Here is a 19,965-nt window from a genome sequence, read left to right as displayed (position 1 = left end):
TGTTTGTTACCTTCCTGATAGACCTGTTTAGTTATAGAAGGTTTTTGGGCTTTGACCAATGACCTTCCTAAGACGAGTTCTGTTTCTGTGCCATCTTATCACACAGGAAGTCACATAAATATTCTCCAAAAGTTGAAGGTGTTCTATTAAGACAATGTTTAGAAAAGGAAAAGGCTACCAATAAATGTAACCATAAAACAGCAGAGAAAATAATTTAGCAGTGATTCTTGAGAATAGGGACAAAACAGGTCCTATGGATAAAGCACAAAATTTGAATAAAATATACACAAAATATAATTTTTTCAAATATCTGACTAAACTAACCTGGGTCATGTGAGCACAACAATGTATATTTTCCAGGTATTTGCTGAATATTTTTTTATTTTAAACATTGTAGTCGGTGGATGATGCCTGTAAAAGCCCTTGTCCAGGAGCAGAACTCAATACATTATAATAGTTTAAAACAATTAAAGAAATACTAAAATTATATATTATGACAATTAAGTATAAGTAGTCATATAAATAATTATAAAGGTATCAATAAATTGAATTAAAAATCATTTTTATATATTTTCCAACTCCATTGAAATTTGTCCCTAGTTTTTGTCAACACCGTCAGAAATGAAAAGAATGTAAAAAAAATCAGGCATTATTGGGGGGCACCAGAACTTCTGAGGACCCCATGACCACTTCCTTTCTCTTCTTTTGCTGAGAGGGCTAGTTAGCTCTAGTTAGCTTATATTATTCTTTAGATTTTTCTTCTTTTTATTCCTAAATTGCTTGTCACAACCATGATGTGTCAACTCCATAACTGACAATTTACTGACAATCTTTGATGAAATTTTATGAAATAAAAGCTTAATTTTGGTAAAATGTAAAGATTTCATGGACCCGATGAGCTACAACATGGCCTCCTTCAGAATAACATCATATAAATTGAGGTAGTTTGGCATTTCGTCAACTCCGTCAGATGTCAACTCCATCAGAGTTTTTGTGACTCTTTCAATGAAATTGTCAAATCTCACTCTGTCAGATGGACTTTTTGTTGTTTTGTGTTTTAAATAATATTTATTTTGTTTCTTGAGAAGCATTTGTCTGTAAAATGAGTAAAAATATCACTAATAGGGTCATTAAAAATTATTTTTTATTTATTTTTGTCAGATGGTGATGACAATGTTCTAGGTCAGGTCGATTAAAAATGTAATTTTTATTTTTAAATGTTGCAACTGGGAGCCTGCACCTTAGCATCTTTACATTTCCAAAACATTAATTGTCATATTTGCATACATAAGGTTGAGAAATAACAACAACAAAAAATATGGGAAAATTAAAACCCATTTTGTCCCTATTCTCAAGAATCACTGTTAGAATTCATCCAAACTTTTAGTACAGTAGTATTAAAATTGAGTGTAAATAAATACATTTTTAAAATTAATATCAGCTCTGCAGCTGCTGCCTTGTTTAATGAAACTAAATACAGTATTGTTGATTGTTCTTGTTTTTCTAAAACTTCATCAGGCATCAGTCATGTATTTTTCTTGTAACCCGCAATAACATGTTTTAGCTATCAGGTAGGTACACACACTGACCCAGCCAGTCAGTGTGTGTACACTGACACGCTAATTTGTAGAACCATGGGCATGGCACTTATTACCTTTAACAATCAATGACTTAAGGTTATTTTTTATATATATTACTAATAGCTTACTCCACTAAATATTACCTATACCTATAAATATTACCTATATTCTATTTTGGTTTAATCTGAGATGCTACTCGTAGATAAAGCCTTTACATATATATATATATATATATAAGTTTTTTTTTTCAAGGATAATTTAAATTAAAGGGGGGATATTGTGTATTTTCAAGGCACATTGTTCAATTTTATAGCACAATCAAGTAACTGTCATCTTCAGTTATTATAAAAATGCTGTATATCAAGCATAGCTTAAAAGAAATTTGACTTCGCAATTTAACACCTTGAAATTGGGCCCCTGTCTCTTTAAGAGTCTCCTATTCTTTCAGACACGTCATCACAACAATGCTTCTCATTGTGTCATTTGTTCGGAGCGTTGGACTGAAAAGTAGTTCGTATGATGAGCTCAGCAGATGCGCAGTTCCACTAGGTGTTTGCTATTGCTGCTGCTAGTCTGAAGGAGTTGAGTGGGGAAGCTGCATCTACAAGATGGAGCTTTGGGTAAATAGGCGGTGCGTTGTAAGATTAAGTGTTCAGGCTCCACCAAATGGTTGCCACTGGAAATGCAACACTCCAAGATGTTTCTGATGAGGGAATAACTTCATATAAAACTCAAAAAGTCAATTTTGCATAATACCTCTTGTTTTAGTTAAAGACAGAAAAATGTAATGTAAGTTACTGATAACATGAAGCACCCATGTTTATATACACAAAGCTTTGTGATTCTGGGAGTAAAGGTGCCGAACAGACTTACAAAGATTTAGTTCAATGCATGTAAATCCAGTCATCAAATTCAAACACAAGTTGCATTTTTAGTCATTGGTACATGTTTAATATGCAGGGGATTACACAACAGTACGGAATAAACATGATTGATAATGTCTTGATATCTGGGTTTAGGTGTGACTTGCATTGGCAAAGTTTCGACCAGGTTAACTGGGCTGCTGGGACATTTATGTGGAGCAAATTTCACCAAAATGAGTCTAATCTCTGATGCTTTCAGGGAACCGTTAGATGAAAACATTATAGCTATTTGCACTGAAGAGTCAGTAATGTGCAGAAACATCCAAGCTGTCTCCAGCTGTTTGATGTTGGGTCTTTGTATGTAAGGATTTGCTTCTCTCCATTTACGCTAAGGTCACAATGTTCTGTTCACAGCACTGAAAGCCTCTGCACCGTATTGAGCGCTGCATTAAAAGAGCAGGCACTGTTTGAATTAGCATCTTCTGGCGAGAGGCAGACACAGTTCATTTAAGGTAAACTGCACCGCATACACCTGGTGGGCTGTTTGGAAAGGCTGCTCAGTTTAGACTAAATTTAATGCACTACATAGGGGCCGGAATCTTTCTAGCAAATCAGAGAAAATATTTTCCTCAAGCAGGGGCATAATTCAGCAGTAAATGTAAATCTATCTCATTATCCACTTATAGGATTAATGGTTCAAAGTTCAAGGTTAAAGCTTTTACTGAGCTGCTGCAAATACTAATTTGCTCACTACCATTTCATAATAAGAAAAAATAAAAGAAGAGCTCAGCAACGATTAAGCACTTCAGAGCGAACCTTATTTAACGCTTAAGCAAATGTTTGCAGTTCTCAAGAGAAAACAAGTGGCCCCCTATGCCATACACATATGGACTAATAGACATGTAGGAAGCTGAGATAAAGAACTCAATTTCAATCCAAATAGGACAGTCACTTGGGCTAAAAGTCCACTGAAGGATTAGGTAGAGAGTCCAGTCTACCTGAAACAATCCCATGGCTGCCACCACAGCCACCGTGCTTCGATAGAGACCGTGACTCTTCCCATGGTTGTGATCGGGGGATATGATATCATTGGCCGGTGTCAATGTATTTGTTCGGCCCAGGAGCACCACAATGGTCAAGCAGCTGGTGACCGTGACGATGATCAAGGGCAGCAGGTGGCACAGCAGCATGATGAGGTATTTGTACACATGGTTGAGGATGGGACAGTAATTCTCACCACACTGAAAGAAATCGGTAGGGCAGCCTCCTCTGTTTTCCGTTACGTTTTCCACGGATCCTCGAAAGGTAACGGCAAACATCGGGAGACTGAGGAGGGTGGAGAGCGTCACGCAAACTCCACTCAACATCCACGCAGATGCGATGCTGTCCAGGCAAATCGGGAGGCTGCCCCTGTGGTCGACGTCTCTCAGCTTCTGGTAGCGGAAGATGCAAATGACGACGGTGAAGAGGATGCTGGCTATTTCGCCAAAGGTAGTCATGAACTTTAGCAAGCGACACCACCAGGCACCGGTAGTGGTGGAAACGGTGTCAAGTATGATAACATCATAGACGTTTATGATGACAATTTCCTCTAGGTTGACTGAAGCGAGTCCCAGCAGAAAAAGCTCAAAGGATTTAATGTTGGACACTCTGGTCTGGAAGATGGAAAGGATGAGGAAGATGTTACCTACAAGTCCTATGCAAGAAACAAACATTCTCAGGCCCAGGAGGTCAACAGAAAGGTCAGACATTGCTCAAAGTGTGCCGGATCCAATAAAATCTCTCTTTTTCTTCTGTGCTCTTCTCAAAGAAACGAGGCGACGATATATCTTTCCTGCAAGAAGCAAAGTCATGAAATTAATTTTGTCACAACCTTGTTATCCAGTTCTCAAAGAGGGCAGGAGTCTAGGTTGGTGATTGGCTGTGTTGATTATGAAGGCAGGGAAACAAGAGGCAGTCGGAAACACCAGAAGGCTGGGAGTAATTAAAGTCTTACCTCTGAGCTTTTCAACACTTCATCTAGAGACCAATGTCTGACTTAAGAGAGCGACATGTTTTTTCAACTAACTGGTCTTAAAAAAAACTTGCTTATATCATTTGACGTCTTCTACTACCTTGACCGCTTGACATTTCTCGTAAAAGTGACACATAATACTTTACATGACAAAACATCCCCTACATATATTACACTTTTAACCTATCAAAGAGTGAACATGTATTTCACAGATGCCACCTGTTCTGGTTGTATCCCACCTCCCACCCATTGACCATTTGGGATAGAAACTAGCCTCTCTACCAGTCTGCCTGGATAAAGCAGGTATTATAAATGGATGGATTCAGCTTAATAGAAGCAGGTAATTCTTCCTTAATTTGTAAACTGAAAGAACCAATTTATTCTAAGTGGAAACATGAAGCATTCTATGCTTCCTATAGGATTACAACACACACTTCCACACCACGATATAATAGCTTGAACAAACAATAAGTTATCATGTAAGCTAGTAAGTTTTACTGAATAAAAGAGAATGGCAGTTTTACCGCATGTTCCCTTGTGTGTGCTGTTGTGAACAAATGGAGGAAGCACTTTAATGGGACAGGGGCTTCTGGACCCTTGGTGTTGGCGCAGGACCAGGTCATGTTCCAGCTTGTCTCTTTTTGCGTTTGGTACTGTCTTGTTAGTCTTCGTTTTCTTTAACTAAGCCCTGCATCCTGATTCAGCTTGATTGTGAATCCCAGAGAGCGCCTGTAACTAAGGAAAAGCTCCACACTGGCAGCAAGTTGGTGATCTGTGTGTGTTGCACAATGAGCCTGGACAATGGAGGAAGTTGTAATCATTTTACCACCATCTAGCAACTGCTGAACACGGATTTAAACAATGGACTGTTATAAAAACTTGTTACTACAATGATAAGCCAAAGTATTTGTTATTTTGCATCATGCTTTAGTATCTTTTTTTTAATCCAACATTTGATGGATTGTATTGACGGAAACGCAAACAGCCACGAGGTTACTGCACAAACTGTTGCAATCAAAAATTCCTTTGGTGTTGATGTAAAAATTGAAACGCAGAGGAAATGTTCAGAGTTTTGTGCATTTAGGCAAAAAGATTCAAAATCCAGATGATTAATTTGGCAATGCTAACAAGCTAAATTAGCAAAATAACATCCTAAAATTTGGCAATTCCTTGATACTATTCAATTTTTTTTTCTCCAACTTAAACATTTACTGACAAATGGGAAACATGTACCTCTTTTTACATTGCTAATCAGGAACACATGACATTTTCTAAATATCTATTGAAATATTTAATTTGGTCTGAAACTGCTATACTGCCACGCACACTTTAATTAAAATGCTAATCTGGAAAGCCATTATTAAATACATAGTTTGCTATTCAGCCACTGTACAAGAAGTCACTGATTGATGGAAGAATTACATTTTTAATAACCCATTAATGAAAATAAAATATGTCTTTGACTCTTGTGATTACTTCTTACCTTTGTGGAGGCTAGTAAATAGCTTCACTGCTGATGTTAATTAGGATTGAGGATTAAATACAGAGTTACAGAAAAGACATAAATGAAATATATGATTTATTTTAATTTCACCAAGACAAATTCTCATAAGCTGTCATACTTATAGACCATATGTCCATGCAATATGGATCACAGTTGTAAATTCAAAAGACAAATTGTAGATTGATTTTAAAGTCTGTATCTTTAAACACCTGATAAAAATGTCATGTAAAAAAAATTGCAGTGCGGTTTCCTACAGTTGCACTCATTTAAATATAGGCCTCTATAGTTTTCTTGCTTTGTGTCAAGACACAAAGCAAGAAAGTGAGTAATACTGTATTACTCACTTTGCTACACGAATAAGTCATAGTGAAAGTTGTAATGATAAGCTGTTAGCTCTGCTGGCGGTAAACCAGACGCTCACATGGTGTGCTGAAGTTTATTTGTTAACGAGTTCCTTTAGTATCGAAACCCATAAAATGCTCGGAAATCTATTGTTATCGATCGCACTGGTTTGCAGCAAAAATGAACTGAAGTTGGGATTGATGTAATTCCCAGATCCAAGCTCTGACTTGTGAAAAAATCGTATAATCATCCAGGTTATTTAATACTGACCTTTTGTGATTTCAAGTCATGGAGGATTATCAAAGTCATTTCTAAAACCTCACATCTGATCTCTTATGACTGAAAAAAAAATGTTTTAATATTGTTGTTTTCTAGTTCCCCTCTCTGATTTGAAATATTGGAACAAAAAAATAACTTTTTATTTATATTACCTCCACCTGTTTGTTTGGATCTGGTGCACTGATCTAACCTTGACTAGGCTCACCGGGGGCTCCTAGGCTTGTAGGTTTTCGGGGTCTAAGCTGAGGTAAAGTTGGCTTTCATTTCTGTTTGAGACACGCTGATGCCGCTGCGCTTTTCCTCACACACAAAAAAACAAAAAACATTTCCAATTATTGACACGGCGCATCCTTCCCAGGAACTAAAGAGGGAAATCTATAGGGTCCGATGATACACCCACCCGCCTGCGATTCCCCTTTAAAAACACACACCATGTTGCTATCACATGCTTCAGCACGAAAAAAAAAAAAAAAGTAGGATGTTGATGTTCTGGTTGTTGCAATATGAAACTCGCTTGTCACTTATGTTTTAAAAGAAGCGCGTGAAGACCTTTTCTATGGATTTCTGGGCTTCGCGCGGCAGGAAGGGAGACTCAGCCCACCCAGTCTGTCAGCCAGCCGTGTTGTACCGCCGCCGCCGCTGCTGCTAGTTGTTGTTCAGTAGCTGGTGCGCAAACTGAAAGCTGCGTGTTAATGCTAAGTGGCGGATATGAAGCGACGTGTGCCGACCTTCTCCGAAACGGGAACTCTTTAAAGGTTTTTGTCGGAAGAGTGGACGGGATAACGTGTGAGAGGGGGGGGGGGAAACACCAGCTCGGCTCGTCTCGGAGGGGAAGAGAGAGAGAGGAGGAAAAAAAAAAAAAGGAGTGTTGCCTTCTCTTCTCTTTTCTCTTACGGGAACTCAGTTGCTGGCTCTTTTCAGCTGAGGCTGTCTCTCGAGTGGAGCTGCGAAACATCGGTGATATCTGAGCTAATTCCCTTTACCGGAGCTGCGTGGGCAAATCAGTCGGATGAGGGTTACCTTTCGGCATAAATAAGGTGTTTATTTATTTTTTTCCCTGACGCCTGCGAAAACAAGGAGAGGTAGTGGAGCCACATAAACCTACGTTCGGGTAAGTAGCGACTGCTCCACATTACCTTCTCTCTTGGCTGTGCTGTTTTATTTATTTATTTGTTTGCTTTATTCGCCAGGATAAGGGTTGCGCGGCCAGTTTTGTGTATTTTCCTAAACAGTGATTGCAAGGGCAGATAATATCCAGGATGATGGAGCAGATTCCCAGGGAGCAGAATTGTTGCACAATCGGGAGTTGAATGCGTTTGTTATTAATCTACCCCCTTCCACCCCCCACCTACCCTCTGCTGCCACTTCCAGCACCAGCACAAGTGAAAGCAATAATAGTACCGCTGGATCCCCGAAAAAAAAAGGAGTCCAACAAGGTCAACTACTGGGACCCTAGCTTCTCTGACAGATGTTTTGATCACCTGAAAGGATGCATGGCGTGTTTCCAGTTTTAACGTGCGTCTCTGCTTGTTGTAGGGGGGTGGGTGTGTGGGCTGGTGGTGGGAAAGTATTGACGTGGAAAGGCGGTGCACGTTCACGTGGGATTGAAACTTTATGGTGCATACAGAGTGGTTTGTATAGAAGTGTTTAACTTTTTCGCATTTTGTCCCTCTCCTACCACATACCTCAGCGTGTTTTATTGAGGTTTTTATATGGTAGACCAACATAAAAATGGTGAAGTGGAAGGGAAATGATTCATTTGTTTTCTTCACAAATGAAATTAGACAAAAATGTTGTGTGTCAGAGACTCGGAGTGGTAAAAAAAAAAAAAAAAAAAAAGTGCTCCCTTTCAGAGTTCTTGTTTTTGGCTTCTGTTGCTCTTAAATGTTTCACATCCTTAAAGAAATTTTAAATGTAACATTGATAAACACAAAACGGTTATCAACTGATGTAATTAAGAGAAACTAAAAGTAATTCAGAGGCAGACATGCCGGTGTGCTTCAGGTCATTGTCCTGTAGTGATTGGGCGATGAAACTCGTGGTTCCATCAATAACTTTTTCTCGAATTGTAAATAATGGGTGGAGACTTGAGTTACAACATCCCACCAATATTTTGATGAGACACATTAAAAACGAGACCTTGCACAGGAATCTTTGGAATACACACATTTGAAAACATTACAGCTCATTTAGAGTTGACAGAAATGAAAATAAAAATACAAAATATGTACCTCACGTTAATTATCGGTTTTCTTGAAACTGCAGTATTATGGAAAACAACTAGACTCTGTATTTCAGGGTGGAATTTGAAGTGACGCTAATGTTTTCACATGGCACTTTGTTTGTGGCATTTTCAGAGTGTGGTGTGCTCTCACCTGGTGTGACTCGTGTGGAGCCTATAACGAGCTATTGTGAATCCACTGAACAAAAACCGGAGTAGCTGGATGCTGATTTAGCTCTCTTTGCTCAGGTGAATGAAGATGCTTCATAAATGCCAGAGCAATTAGCCCACATTTTTAGTTTGTCTGTTCTGCCAGTGAGCTTATATAAACGGGTTGTGCTGTTATGAGACATGACAGATAAAACCTCCCTGGGGCCTCGGCTGATTCTCGGCACCGAGCGCAGAAAGTGATGTATGGAGTTATTCCTTTTGATCACTTCGTTTTCTTTCCGGACTAAAACCGAGATGCGACCCAAGAGCTCTTTGTGAGATCTGTCGAATCTGAACGGCGCAAGACTACATCTGCTGGTGTTCCCACTCTTTAGTCCTGCAAGAAAAATGCTTTGTCTAATGTTTGTTGGCTGTTCCCTTTTGTGCAGTGACCACAGCAAATTGTCTGCCTCTCTCTCACTCCGTCTCCGTCCTCTATCGAGTACAACCAGCTTCTTTTTAATAAAGCGAATTCAAAAATAGCATATAAAGGAGTACAAATAAAACATATGAAACAGAAAAATCTGTATATAGAGTGGAGTATGCTCACTTTCACTCCATGTTTCTGCCAGTTCTTTGAAAGCTCGCATGTGTAGGACACACTGGCTTGATTTGCGATTGATTATATAGCTATAAACCAGAGTGGGGTTCGTCTTTGCAGGTATTTGACCCAGTTTTTTTGTTGCAGAGCTTAAGGAATGGAACTGACGAGCAGAACTTACAAAAACTTAGCAAAGGCCCAAGAATCGAGCCCTGTGGGATCCCTTTAATGGCTCAATGCGGTCATATTAATATTCTATCCTTAATCATTACATCCATAAACTTTCTCTGCAGCTACATTTTCAACCTGCTTTGTTAGATGTCTGGCTTTCTCAGACGTAATTAGGGAAAACAGAGTTGAAATCCAAGGTACGGTTTGGTCTCTAACCGGGATGTAAGCCAATGTGACTTTGCAAGGCTCCAGACAAGTTTCAGTTTGTAAGCAGAACTGTATGACTAAATAAAAGCTTTAGTCTCGGTAAAGAAAGCTGACAAGTGAATTATGGGAGAGAAAAGTAGAGGGAGACAAAAACAACATGTTTAGACTGATTGTGGACTTTTTAATTCAATTTTTTGGCTGATGTCAGGACATTTGAACGTTTAACTACTGCGAAATGCCAAGACATATTTTGAGAAACAAAATGATTTTTGTGGAGCTGTTTAGGCCAGAGACATACAGAACTTATAATCAACAGGCTTTGAAATTCCTGTTTGAACTGATTGTCGCTTAAGCTGTTCAGCTGCTCAGGATTACATATAGAAAATTGTGATGTGGGGGATAATGCATTTGATATGATGGAAATCTGCTTATTGCATTAATGCGATGTCAAATTATTCTCCTAATTTTCAAATAGTTTAAATTGTAGATGATTAAGCAAGATTTTGACGATTTCATTATTTTTATTTTATATAAACTAATACCCGAAGCATTTAGATTCCTTTTTTATATACTGGAACAGCACTGTATAAGCTGTCTAAAGCTAACAGACATTTATTCATTTTAAAACGCAAAAGTGTTTGGCAAAACGTACTAAAGGAATTACATTTTATGTGTACGGTCAACGAAATTTGACATTTCTGAGTAATTGTGGCACTTTTAGCTTTAATAGTGGCTCGATTAAGGTGTTGAGGTGGATTTTGTGGTTTTCTACAGAAAAGGGTTTGACCTGTAAAGGAAATTAGCTCTTTTTTTTGGTGGGGGGCAGAACATTCTCCTTGTTAAAATTATGTGTAATTAATCTTTTGTTGGCCTCTAGCTGTTTTTAAATTAAGACCTTAGAGAGGTTTAATAGAAAAGGATTATTTCTTTACGTGGGGCTAACGAGAGAACCTGGGCATAATCCTTATTTTGCGATGGGGTAACTATTAAAACACTATTTTTTTTATCACTTAAACCACGAAGAGGTGATATCTGCCACTTTATTTATGAATTGTGCGTCATACTTGTATCCTCTCTCTTTTGGTCCATTAACATGAAGTAGACCTCTTCTAACTTCTAATAACGGCATTTTTTTTAACCCAGTTCAATCTTTCCAAACAATCAGATTTGATGGAGAGCATCTGTGAAATTCACCTTTCAGGTTTTGTCACTTTTCTTCTATTTTGGATTTTGGTTTGACAGGGCCATTATTGAACACTAGCAGGTTATTATCCAGGGGTAATAACCCAGTCGGGCCTTAAGCACCAGTGTCCCACATTTTACAAGTCACCCTGGGTAAAACACCAGTGACTGCTCAACTCTGGTTTAGCTCTACCAATCATCCCATGCACTTTGACCAGCTTCCTTTTCGCCACAGCTTCTTATATCTACATCCAGAGCATCTTTCACCATGGTGATGGTGTATTTTGGATGATCTGTAGCATTAGTTTCCACTAGACCAGGAATATTTTTGGTCTTATTTGACCAGATCAACTTCTTGTACCTCTTATGGCTTTCTTTCTTAAATTGTTCTAAAACTCTTCCATAAATTCCAGATTGCTGGAGCGCATGGATATTCGTCAATGCGCTACATTGTGTTGGTATGCCAATACAAACAAACAAATCCAGTGAAATACAATGAAGTTGGTGGCTATATTAAAAGTGTCCTCTGTCCTTTCTCCTTGTCGGACTCATTTACCAGTTGTAAATTGAATTTATCTGAATTTTTTTGTTTCTCAATCAGATTCCTCAATGTAATTTAATAAACAAAGAAAAGTAGCCAAGATGTAAACAATGTGTTTGTAAAAACTATGTACACCCTATCTACTTTCATTGGGGTTTCAAATGAAAAAAAAAAAAGCAGTTAGTTAGTAATAGTTAAATGCACCTGATTAATTAAATGCTCACTTGTCAGGAGTAAGGATTTTGATAAACGCATGAGTTTTGTTAGGTTGCTGATCAGGTATGCCACGCAATGCCAGGATGGATAGATTTAAGTTTCCTAATGTCACCTGAAAAGCCATCTGTGTGACAGTTGAACTTTGGACATGCAGCTGGATAGTTATTTCAAGCATAACAGCCTTAACCCGATTGAAAACCTGGAGTAGGACTGTAAGTGACCTATGCACAAACAAGAGTGGGTCCAACCTCCTCCACCACAATTTGGAAGAGTTATCTTAAATACATGGTTTTCTGTACAGAAATCCACTTACTTAAGTCATTGCTGCTATAGGTGGCTATTATGGCTTTTCTTTTTGGTTTTGCTTTTGTTTAATAAATAATGACAGGGCAGCCTTTGCTTTGTATGTGCTGTCCTGATATTAAAACCCTTCAATCTGAAGAGCTTCAGCTCTTTTTAGCCTGACTTGTAAGCTCTTTTTTTTTCTGCCAAACGTAGTTTTCAGAGCCGACATGAAACAGTTTTGCGTTGCACTGATCTTGGCAGGCCGACTCTGTGTCACACATCTCTGTTGTAGTTGAACATTAATCTTTCAGGGGTATTGTTTGCTGGCTTATTCTTCACCACATAGTGAATCTTTACCAAATTTTCACTTTGAGCCAACAGCCCGCTCCCCATTTTACTGAGCTGTCATAAGTGTCGTAAAATTTAATGTGGAAGTCCTCTAATGACTCACGCCTAGACCTGCCATTTAATAGCTGTACTGTGCTAATGAGTGAGCCATAAAGACAATCTGCCAACACACAAATTCAAAGCTCAAATAAAATACAAAATAGTGTAATTAGAGTCGATTCTAACTTATTATGCTAAAGGTATTTAACATGGGTTTATTTTCATTTCGTTTCCCCCCATCTTTGTGTATAGATTTCTAAACCTCAACGATAGTTTGAATTTGGCAACTGTTCACATTTTTATCCATACAAGGTGGTTGAGAGATGTAGAGAACATATGGTGCAAAAGTTCTGAGTCTTCCTTCATGTTGTTCCTACTTTGATCTGAAATGGAGTTTCTTGCATTTTTTGTAAAGGGGTCTTTAAAGAGGCCAAGTAATTTGTCATTTTGTATACGGTCCATAAAACATATGAAAGAAAATGGCTTCTGTGTTCTTTGGAGGACATCGATGAAGTATTATGTTTCTATAGATGTAGAAGATTAAACAGCCATAGGAAGAGAGCCGATTGTACCACAGCCTTTGAATATAACGGTCTTACACAAAAGGTTACATTTTCAATGCAACATTCGTTGATTGCAATTTGAGATGCACCTTATTTCCCTCCTTAAATCTCAAATTTCCCTCAAAACCTGCCTTGTGCAGAGAAACGTCCCACCGACTTTGTTTCGTCAACCCAAGGTTACTTCTTGTCTGTCGATGTGTTCGCTGCCAGGTGTGAGTCAGATTTGCACCGCCCTCTAAAGGCAGCTACGACAAATAAAAATACAAATTTAAAAAGACAAAGTTTACAATGTGGAACTGTTGTCAGTCAGCAGTTCTCATGGTTGGACTTTGTTTGTATGCCATCACCTGGATTAAATAAAACAAACGCACCCTAAAGAAGGCAGTAATTTGCTGTGACTATTACTAGGAAGAGTTTGTCCTTCCATCCTTATTTGCGCAAAAGGGAATTGGTGAGCAGATGATGGACTTGAGTAAGCAGATTTAAGTTGCAAAGGCAGGAAGTTTGAGTCCAACAAGAAAGGTAAAAAAAACAAAACGAAGTAGAAGAAAGCTTTGATGAAAAGTAGTGCATATTTGTGAGCTAGAAGGATGTTTTAGCCTGTGAGGGACGTTTAGATTGTGAGCAGTAGAACATTTGACTCAGAAAACACGGACTGTGCTCTTAAATTAAAAAATAAGTCTTTGTGTTTGGGAAAGGGAAATTTTCAGTAAAACACCATCACTTCCATTAATAGTTCAGATTTTACTACGACACAATGCATCTGGAAAGTATTCACCGCGCTTCACTTTTTCCACATTTTATGTTGGAGCCTTATTCCAAATCAAATTTAGTCAAATTAATCTGTTTCCTCATAACTCTACACACATCCTATTCGTCACACTCAGGACAATGTGGGGGAAAAAAAGAGATTACAGCCTCAGGTTTTTTAACGGTGATGTTGCAAACTTAGCTCACTTTGCCCATTCTTCCTTAGTGTTTCGCCTCCTCCATCAGGTTGGACGGGAGATATCTGTGCAACAGTTATCGGATCTCTCCAGAGATGTTCAATCAGATTCAAACCTGGACTCTGGCTCTGGATATTCACGGAGTGGTTCTGGAACCAGTCCTTTAAGATCGGCTCCATGTGCTTTGGGTCATTGAACCGTCGCCCCAATCTGAGGACAAGAGCGCTCCGGAGCAGGTTTTCATCCAGAATGTCTGGGTACATCGTTGCATTCATCTTTTCCTCCATCTTGTCTGGTCTTCCACTTCCTTCTGCTGCAAAACATTCCCATTGTATGATTCTGCCACTGCCATGCTTCACTGTAGGGTTGGTTCTGGCAATTCGTTCAAACATTCACACCAATAAAGTTCAATCGTTGTCTCTTAAGTCGTTTTGAAGTTCTCTTCTGTTCTGTTCAGAATGATGACACAGGAACAGGTGTCTTTTTTTATTAAGCAGTCATGTGAAGAGACTGTTTGCAACAAAATATGGTCTGGAATCATTTTTGAGGATGCGTTTGAAGCAGAATTTTTAACTTTCTCTTGACTTTCTGTCAGTGAAATCTAATGCTGCCATCTATACCCACCAAGGTTTTTGCTTCAAGGACAAAACTATGCTTAAATAACTTTATATTAAGGTTTCTTCAGTACCTGTCAGATATTTCATACACCACTTTTATATTTTCTTTCAACTGTTTGCTGCAGCTCTGTACACAGGCACCTCTTGATGAAGAGCAAGATTACCGTCACAGTTGCCTAATTTCATTGAGAAAAGATTATTCTTATCTGTTTGCCCTCGTGCTCATTAAGTGAATCTGATTTCATCTGTCAAGCCCTCTTTTGCAGCTCCTGTTTTTACCTTGCGAGTGTTGGCAGCTGGCCTCTCGGTCATGTTCTTAACAGGGACGATGCTGTGTTTTAGCTGTAATTTTGTAATTAACCTCCCGCGGCCTCTCTGGTATTAAAGCTCTGCCCTGATAGCTGAAGTTATGTTCATTGTCCTGCCAGGTCCGGGGGACTTCTGGCGCTGTCATGCCTGTGATGAGGTTCAGATCTGTAGGTGAGGTTAAACTGAGTCTGTTGGGCCAGAGATCCCGCTCTTGGACCTTTGAGTCTTCCCTGGGTGTGTCACTTTTTTTAGGCTCATGTGTCTTTGCTCTCCTTTGGGAGGAAATAAAAGACTGTCTATTCTTCTTATTCCTCTCTGTAAAAGGATTTTTGTTGGTAAGCTCTAAAATTGGACTCTGATTTGTGTATTTCATGCCGCCAAGTGGACAATTAGGAAGGCCCAGGACTCAAGCAACTCATCAAAGAAGACGTCTACGTCTTGATTCTGTTTGAGTAATCTTGGGAGTTCTGTGATACGAAATGGTAATTCAAGTTTTAAATGAGCCATTGTGAAATAATGAAACGCTCAGACAAAGATTTTTATTTTATTTATTTTTTTCCAAGCAGATTTTCAGAAAGAGGGATTTGACGAAAGCATATGTCTATGGAGGCTGAGCAGCTGTTGGGAGCGTGGCGTACTTTGTCTCTATTAGCTGCTCTGACTGGTGGGAAATATGTTAATCAGAGTCAGTGACAGACTAAAGTAAGACTCTTAGCTTTGAACTGACTGCTCCTTATAAAATCTGTCTTGTCTGTATGAAACATCCTGCACCACTCTGTTTAATCAGTAGCTCTAAAAAGCTGCAGCGGCCATATTTCAGCAGACTTTAAAAAAATACCTGAGTGCGTAATCTGTAACTTATGCTTTTATGATGTTTTTAAAAGGGCATTCATTTTTTATTTCTCCAATATGGACACTACTGTTGCTTTTCCTGCCTTAGCTGCATCGTTGGTTTACAGATCCTTGTTGATTAATGGAGACAGCCCTCCATTAATCTGCACTTCGAACAACATGAGTGAACTTTGACATTTAAGGGAATTAAAAGCACAAGTTTTTATACCTTTTATCTTTTGAAACCATTCCTTGACATCTGGAGAAGAAAAAAAAGAGGGATAATCCCTTTTGGTTAAGCAGCTCCGTAAAACCTGTCTAGCCTAGCAACTGCTTTTGGACCTTCACACCAAATTTTAAAAGGTTAAGAACGCATAAATTTCTCCCCAAATTATCAGTTTTTACAATATTTTGTATGTGGTGGAAAAAGAATTGAAATTCTAACAATGTTTTGGAAAGAGAAACTTTCCAGAGTCAAGTAAATTTTTATAAAAACTTGGAACTGCTGGAAAAAAATGAAGAATAGCTGCCTACTTGGCTTCTTTCAACACCTGGATCCATTGAGTTCCTTAACACAAAAAATCTTTGACTTTTTCAGAAAGTGATTACTGGTACCGAGGTACCACCAAAGTTTTAAGAAAAATTAATTCTCTCTTATTAAGGTAATACTACAGTGTAGGAAAGTTTTTTCATAGGCTGGCTATCCCAAAAAATAGCTCAGAAGAAAAAAGAGCTGGATTCTTCAGTGGCAGGGACCAAAACACAGAGGACGCGTGTCTAACTATTGTGGTTTGATTTCGTTTGATCATGTTCGGGCTTCTAATTTATTAGAGAAACTGTGCCGTCATGCTGACCTTTTCACAGTGTCCTCTTCCTGTTAGAAGACCATTTTTCCCCATCTGTAACATGCTTCTGCTCCCTTGTGACAGTCTCTGCCTGCAGTGACAACACCATTACATTCCTAATAAAACATAACCAATAGCTATTTCTAACCCTCTAAATATCAGTTGTTGCAGCAGAATAACTCCCGAGTGTCATTTCTGTGGACTTTTCTGTGGACTTGAATATTAAAAACAGATTGAGCTGTGCAAAAAAAAAAATTACATTCTGTTGACTTTTTTTATGTGAATTATCTGCTCTTTTATAACCTCTTGTTGTTAATAACCCTTCGAATGCACGGCTCCAAGTTCGAGCCGGTTTCGGCAGCGTCTTTCTCAGCAGGAGTTTAGGCACAGCGTATTTGTGGTCCGGGTTTGAGGAAGACAGGAGCATCTTTGACGTGGCAGTTTAAGGAAGAAAAGAGTGGATTCACCTGTTCAGCTGAGGATGGGGGCTGATTGGATGCTATTTCCTCCTGTTGCAGGGAACGTTACAGCATCGGACAGGGTGTAATAGTCCTCTAATGATAGGATTCCGGCTCTCTCAGTATCTGGGCGGAAGACGGCGTCCAGACACAAATTGATGGTGTCTGTCGTAATGAAAAGGTAATGAAGCGTTTTGGCTGGCAAAGCTGGACATCGAGTTCAGTATTGCGCGAGTCCATTGCTAAATAAGCTGTGCTTTTAATGAGTGGATGGTTATCTCTTGTCTTTCTTTTTTTGTTTGTTCGTTTGGTAAGCTTAGATGACACTGTTCAGCAAACAATTAGTGCAATAACAATTTCTCCACATACTGAGCGAGTCGGAATCCTATCATTCAGGATTTCTCTCGGTGTTAAAACAGTTATGTAGCCTTTCTGGTACAGCCGAGCAAAAAAAAACAAAGAGTCAACATTTCTATTTGGCTTTTTTTGGTTTGTTTTCTGAGGCATTTGGGCATCTCTATATTTACTCGGTGGATGAGCAGAGATACACAGAGAGAGACTACTTATAAAGTTCTGCTGGAAATTGTTGAAAATGTCCCAGTTTCCATAGTTTCAGCATTTTGTTCAGCTTCAACCACTAGAGGCGGCTAGTGGGGAAAAAAATAATAAAAATTATTCTTGGTGGGGCTGATGTGCCTATAAATTTCATCGCCTGGTCTAATACAAGCACTCAAATGAACAGTCGGAAAATAACTACAATTCCACAGTGATAATTTCATTTCCATCTCCAAATCAGCCAGTGTCTCAGATCAAGTCAATTAAAAATTTAATAGACTCTATTTACTCTTTGGAAAGGAACGAAATGAAACGCAGTACAATGCTCGTGTCCTCAAGAAGTTTGTAGCAAGTGTATTATTTCAACTCCGTCTAAACAAATCAACTGTGTGTGGGTGCGTGCGTGTGCATCTGATTCTGAGGTGAATGAAATGTTTATGTGTGTGTGTGTGTGTGTGTGTGTGTGTTTGGGTTCTGAGCTAGGTGTATATCTGTGAAACAAGGGGGTTAGTGAGACAGAGTTGACACTATTGTGAATACAAACTATGACAAGACGGATGCATTATTATTGTACAGCATATACCAAAATAGTCTGAGAAAACGGAAAACATCTCCATGTGTTTTTATGTTGTAACAAAAAAGAAGCCTACGAATACAATTAAAATAAAACCAGTCTGTGTGTAATGATACAACTGCTGAAGACCAGAGATGATGGCATTTAATATGAAATGTTTTCATCCGCTCTGCCGTCAATAACTAACATCAACAATCACTATCATCTGGAAAGGATAGCTTCAGCTTCAATCACACGACTCATGAGTCCATATGGACTGTTTCAATCAGCCTTAATGGAAGCGCAACGTTCTGGTGTTCATTTTAATTTCCAGTGAGGCCGTAGCCTACAAGAGTGAGCACAGCTCTCACCGTTTCAAACATTTACCGACTCTGTTTCCTTATGAACGCTCTAAAATTGACAACATGAACGTTTGGATGAAATAAAAATCACCTCTGACAGATACGCTGATAAGATTTGTGTTTCCTGTAGCGCCGGCGCCCAGATTGGGACTCAAGGTTGTTTGAGACGTGTTTACAGTACTTGCTAACATTCTTGGCACCACTGCTAAAGACGTTAACCTTAGCCTTTAGATAGTTTTTGCTTGACAAGGTGTTTGTGAAAGAAAACCTCTTTCACAATGCAGAAGTACTGGAGATGTGTTATAGTTAACTTTTTTTTTGCATTGCTTTCTTTATATTCAGATCTCAGGAAAAGTATTTACGGAGTTAGTTGATAAGATTAGACATAGTTGTTTTTTCTCAGATATTCGACTACAATTAATGGCAGACTTTTGGAAAACCGAGTCCAAATTCAACTCTATAATCAGTCAGACATGTAGAGTCAAGAAACCCTTTAAAAATCATCAGTCTTATAACGTGGCATAGGCTAAAACATCTCGAAAAGCAGCACAAAAACCAGATGAAACAAGGTCTTTGGCTTCTTTCAGTTTGGAAAAGTCACTTCTAAGGCTGAAGTGACTATACTTTGTGAATCGAGTTTGGATTGATTCTAAGGCTTTGGGACTCCAGCAAAACTCAGTGAGAATCATTATCCACAAGTGGAGAAAACATGAAACCGTGGGGAACCTTCTCATTAGAGACTGGCCCAGATTTACTGCAAGAATGCACAGACAATGCATCCTCCTTTGCCTTCGTTAAGACCCGTGTTTATCCTTCATCAGTTAGATGTAGAGACAGGACAAAAATTGCTTCCAGGAGAGTCTACAGTCCAAAACTACTGATGACAAAAATGTTCCATGTTCGCCAAAATGAGATCTGGTTTATACCTGTCGGTTTTTGACTTTATGCTCAAGAACGCACGCGTTGCATAGCAGGTCCACAAATGAATGGCTAAAAGTGCCCAACAACAAACAAAAACGGTCCAAAAGTTTTGGAGTGACCTAGTCCAAGTCAAGATTTGAGTGCAAATTTCTCCACAGTGAAGTAAAGTTGTTACTTTTTCACAAAGGACCAGGTCGGTTTGGATAGCTGATTATTTTTGTCTAATTGTAAAATTAGTTAAATGCCCTGAAACAAAATAAAAGTGTGCGTGACAAAAAAATAAAGCAAAGACAGGAGAAATTTGTAAAGTCACAATCTTTGTTTCACAGCACCGTATCTTAAAACGTTCCTGTTCAGAGACCTACTTGCTTCGAGGCAATGCGCTGGCCCCCAAACCACTGTTCCACTTTTGTTTTTATCTATTTATATGTTATAAAACGCCTGATTAGATCAGCTCCTGT

At 38.8% G+C, this 19,965-nt stretch overlaps 2 protein-coding genes across 2 annotated transcripts in view; one reads left to right on the top strand and one right to left on the bottom strand.

Moving 5' to 3' along the window:
* Nucleotides 1–1,858: 1,858 nt before the first annotated feature.
* ora6 (olfactory receptor class A related 6) lies at nt 1,859–6,644 on the bottom strand. Its single transcript, XM_081602855.1, has one exon. It carries the CDS (start codon nt 4,192–4,194, stop codon nt 3,265–3,267), a length of 930 nt encoding a protein of 309 aa, XP_081458981.1. The 5' UTR covers nt 4,195–6,644; the 3' UTR covers nt 1,859–3,264.
* Nucleotides 6,645–7,069: 425 nt separating this feature from the next.
* The window catches only part of LOC103457884 (bromo adjacent homology domain-containing 1 protein), a 41,698-nt gene continuing 28,802 nt past the window's right edge, over nt 7,070–19,965 (top strand). Inside the window, exon 1 of the mRNA XM_008398346.3 lies at nt 7,070–7,693. The gene's annotated coding sequence lies outside the window, so the exon portion shown is untranslated. The remainder of the gene's footprint in view (nt 7,694–19,965) is intronic.

Source organism: Poecilia reticulata, chromosome 21, assembly GCF_904066995.2.
Source record: "Poecilia reticulata chromosome 21, P_reticulata-male-v2, whole genome shotgun sequence".
NCBI lineage: Eukaryota > Metazoa > Chordata > Actinopteri > Cyprinodontiformes > Poeciliidae > Poecilia > Poecilia reticulata.
Note: the sequence above shows the minus strand (reverse complement) of the source record. Positions and strands in the feature narration are given on the sequence as shown.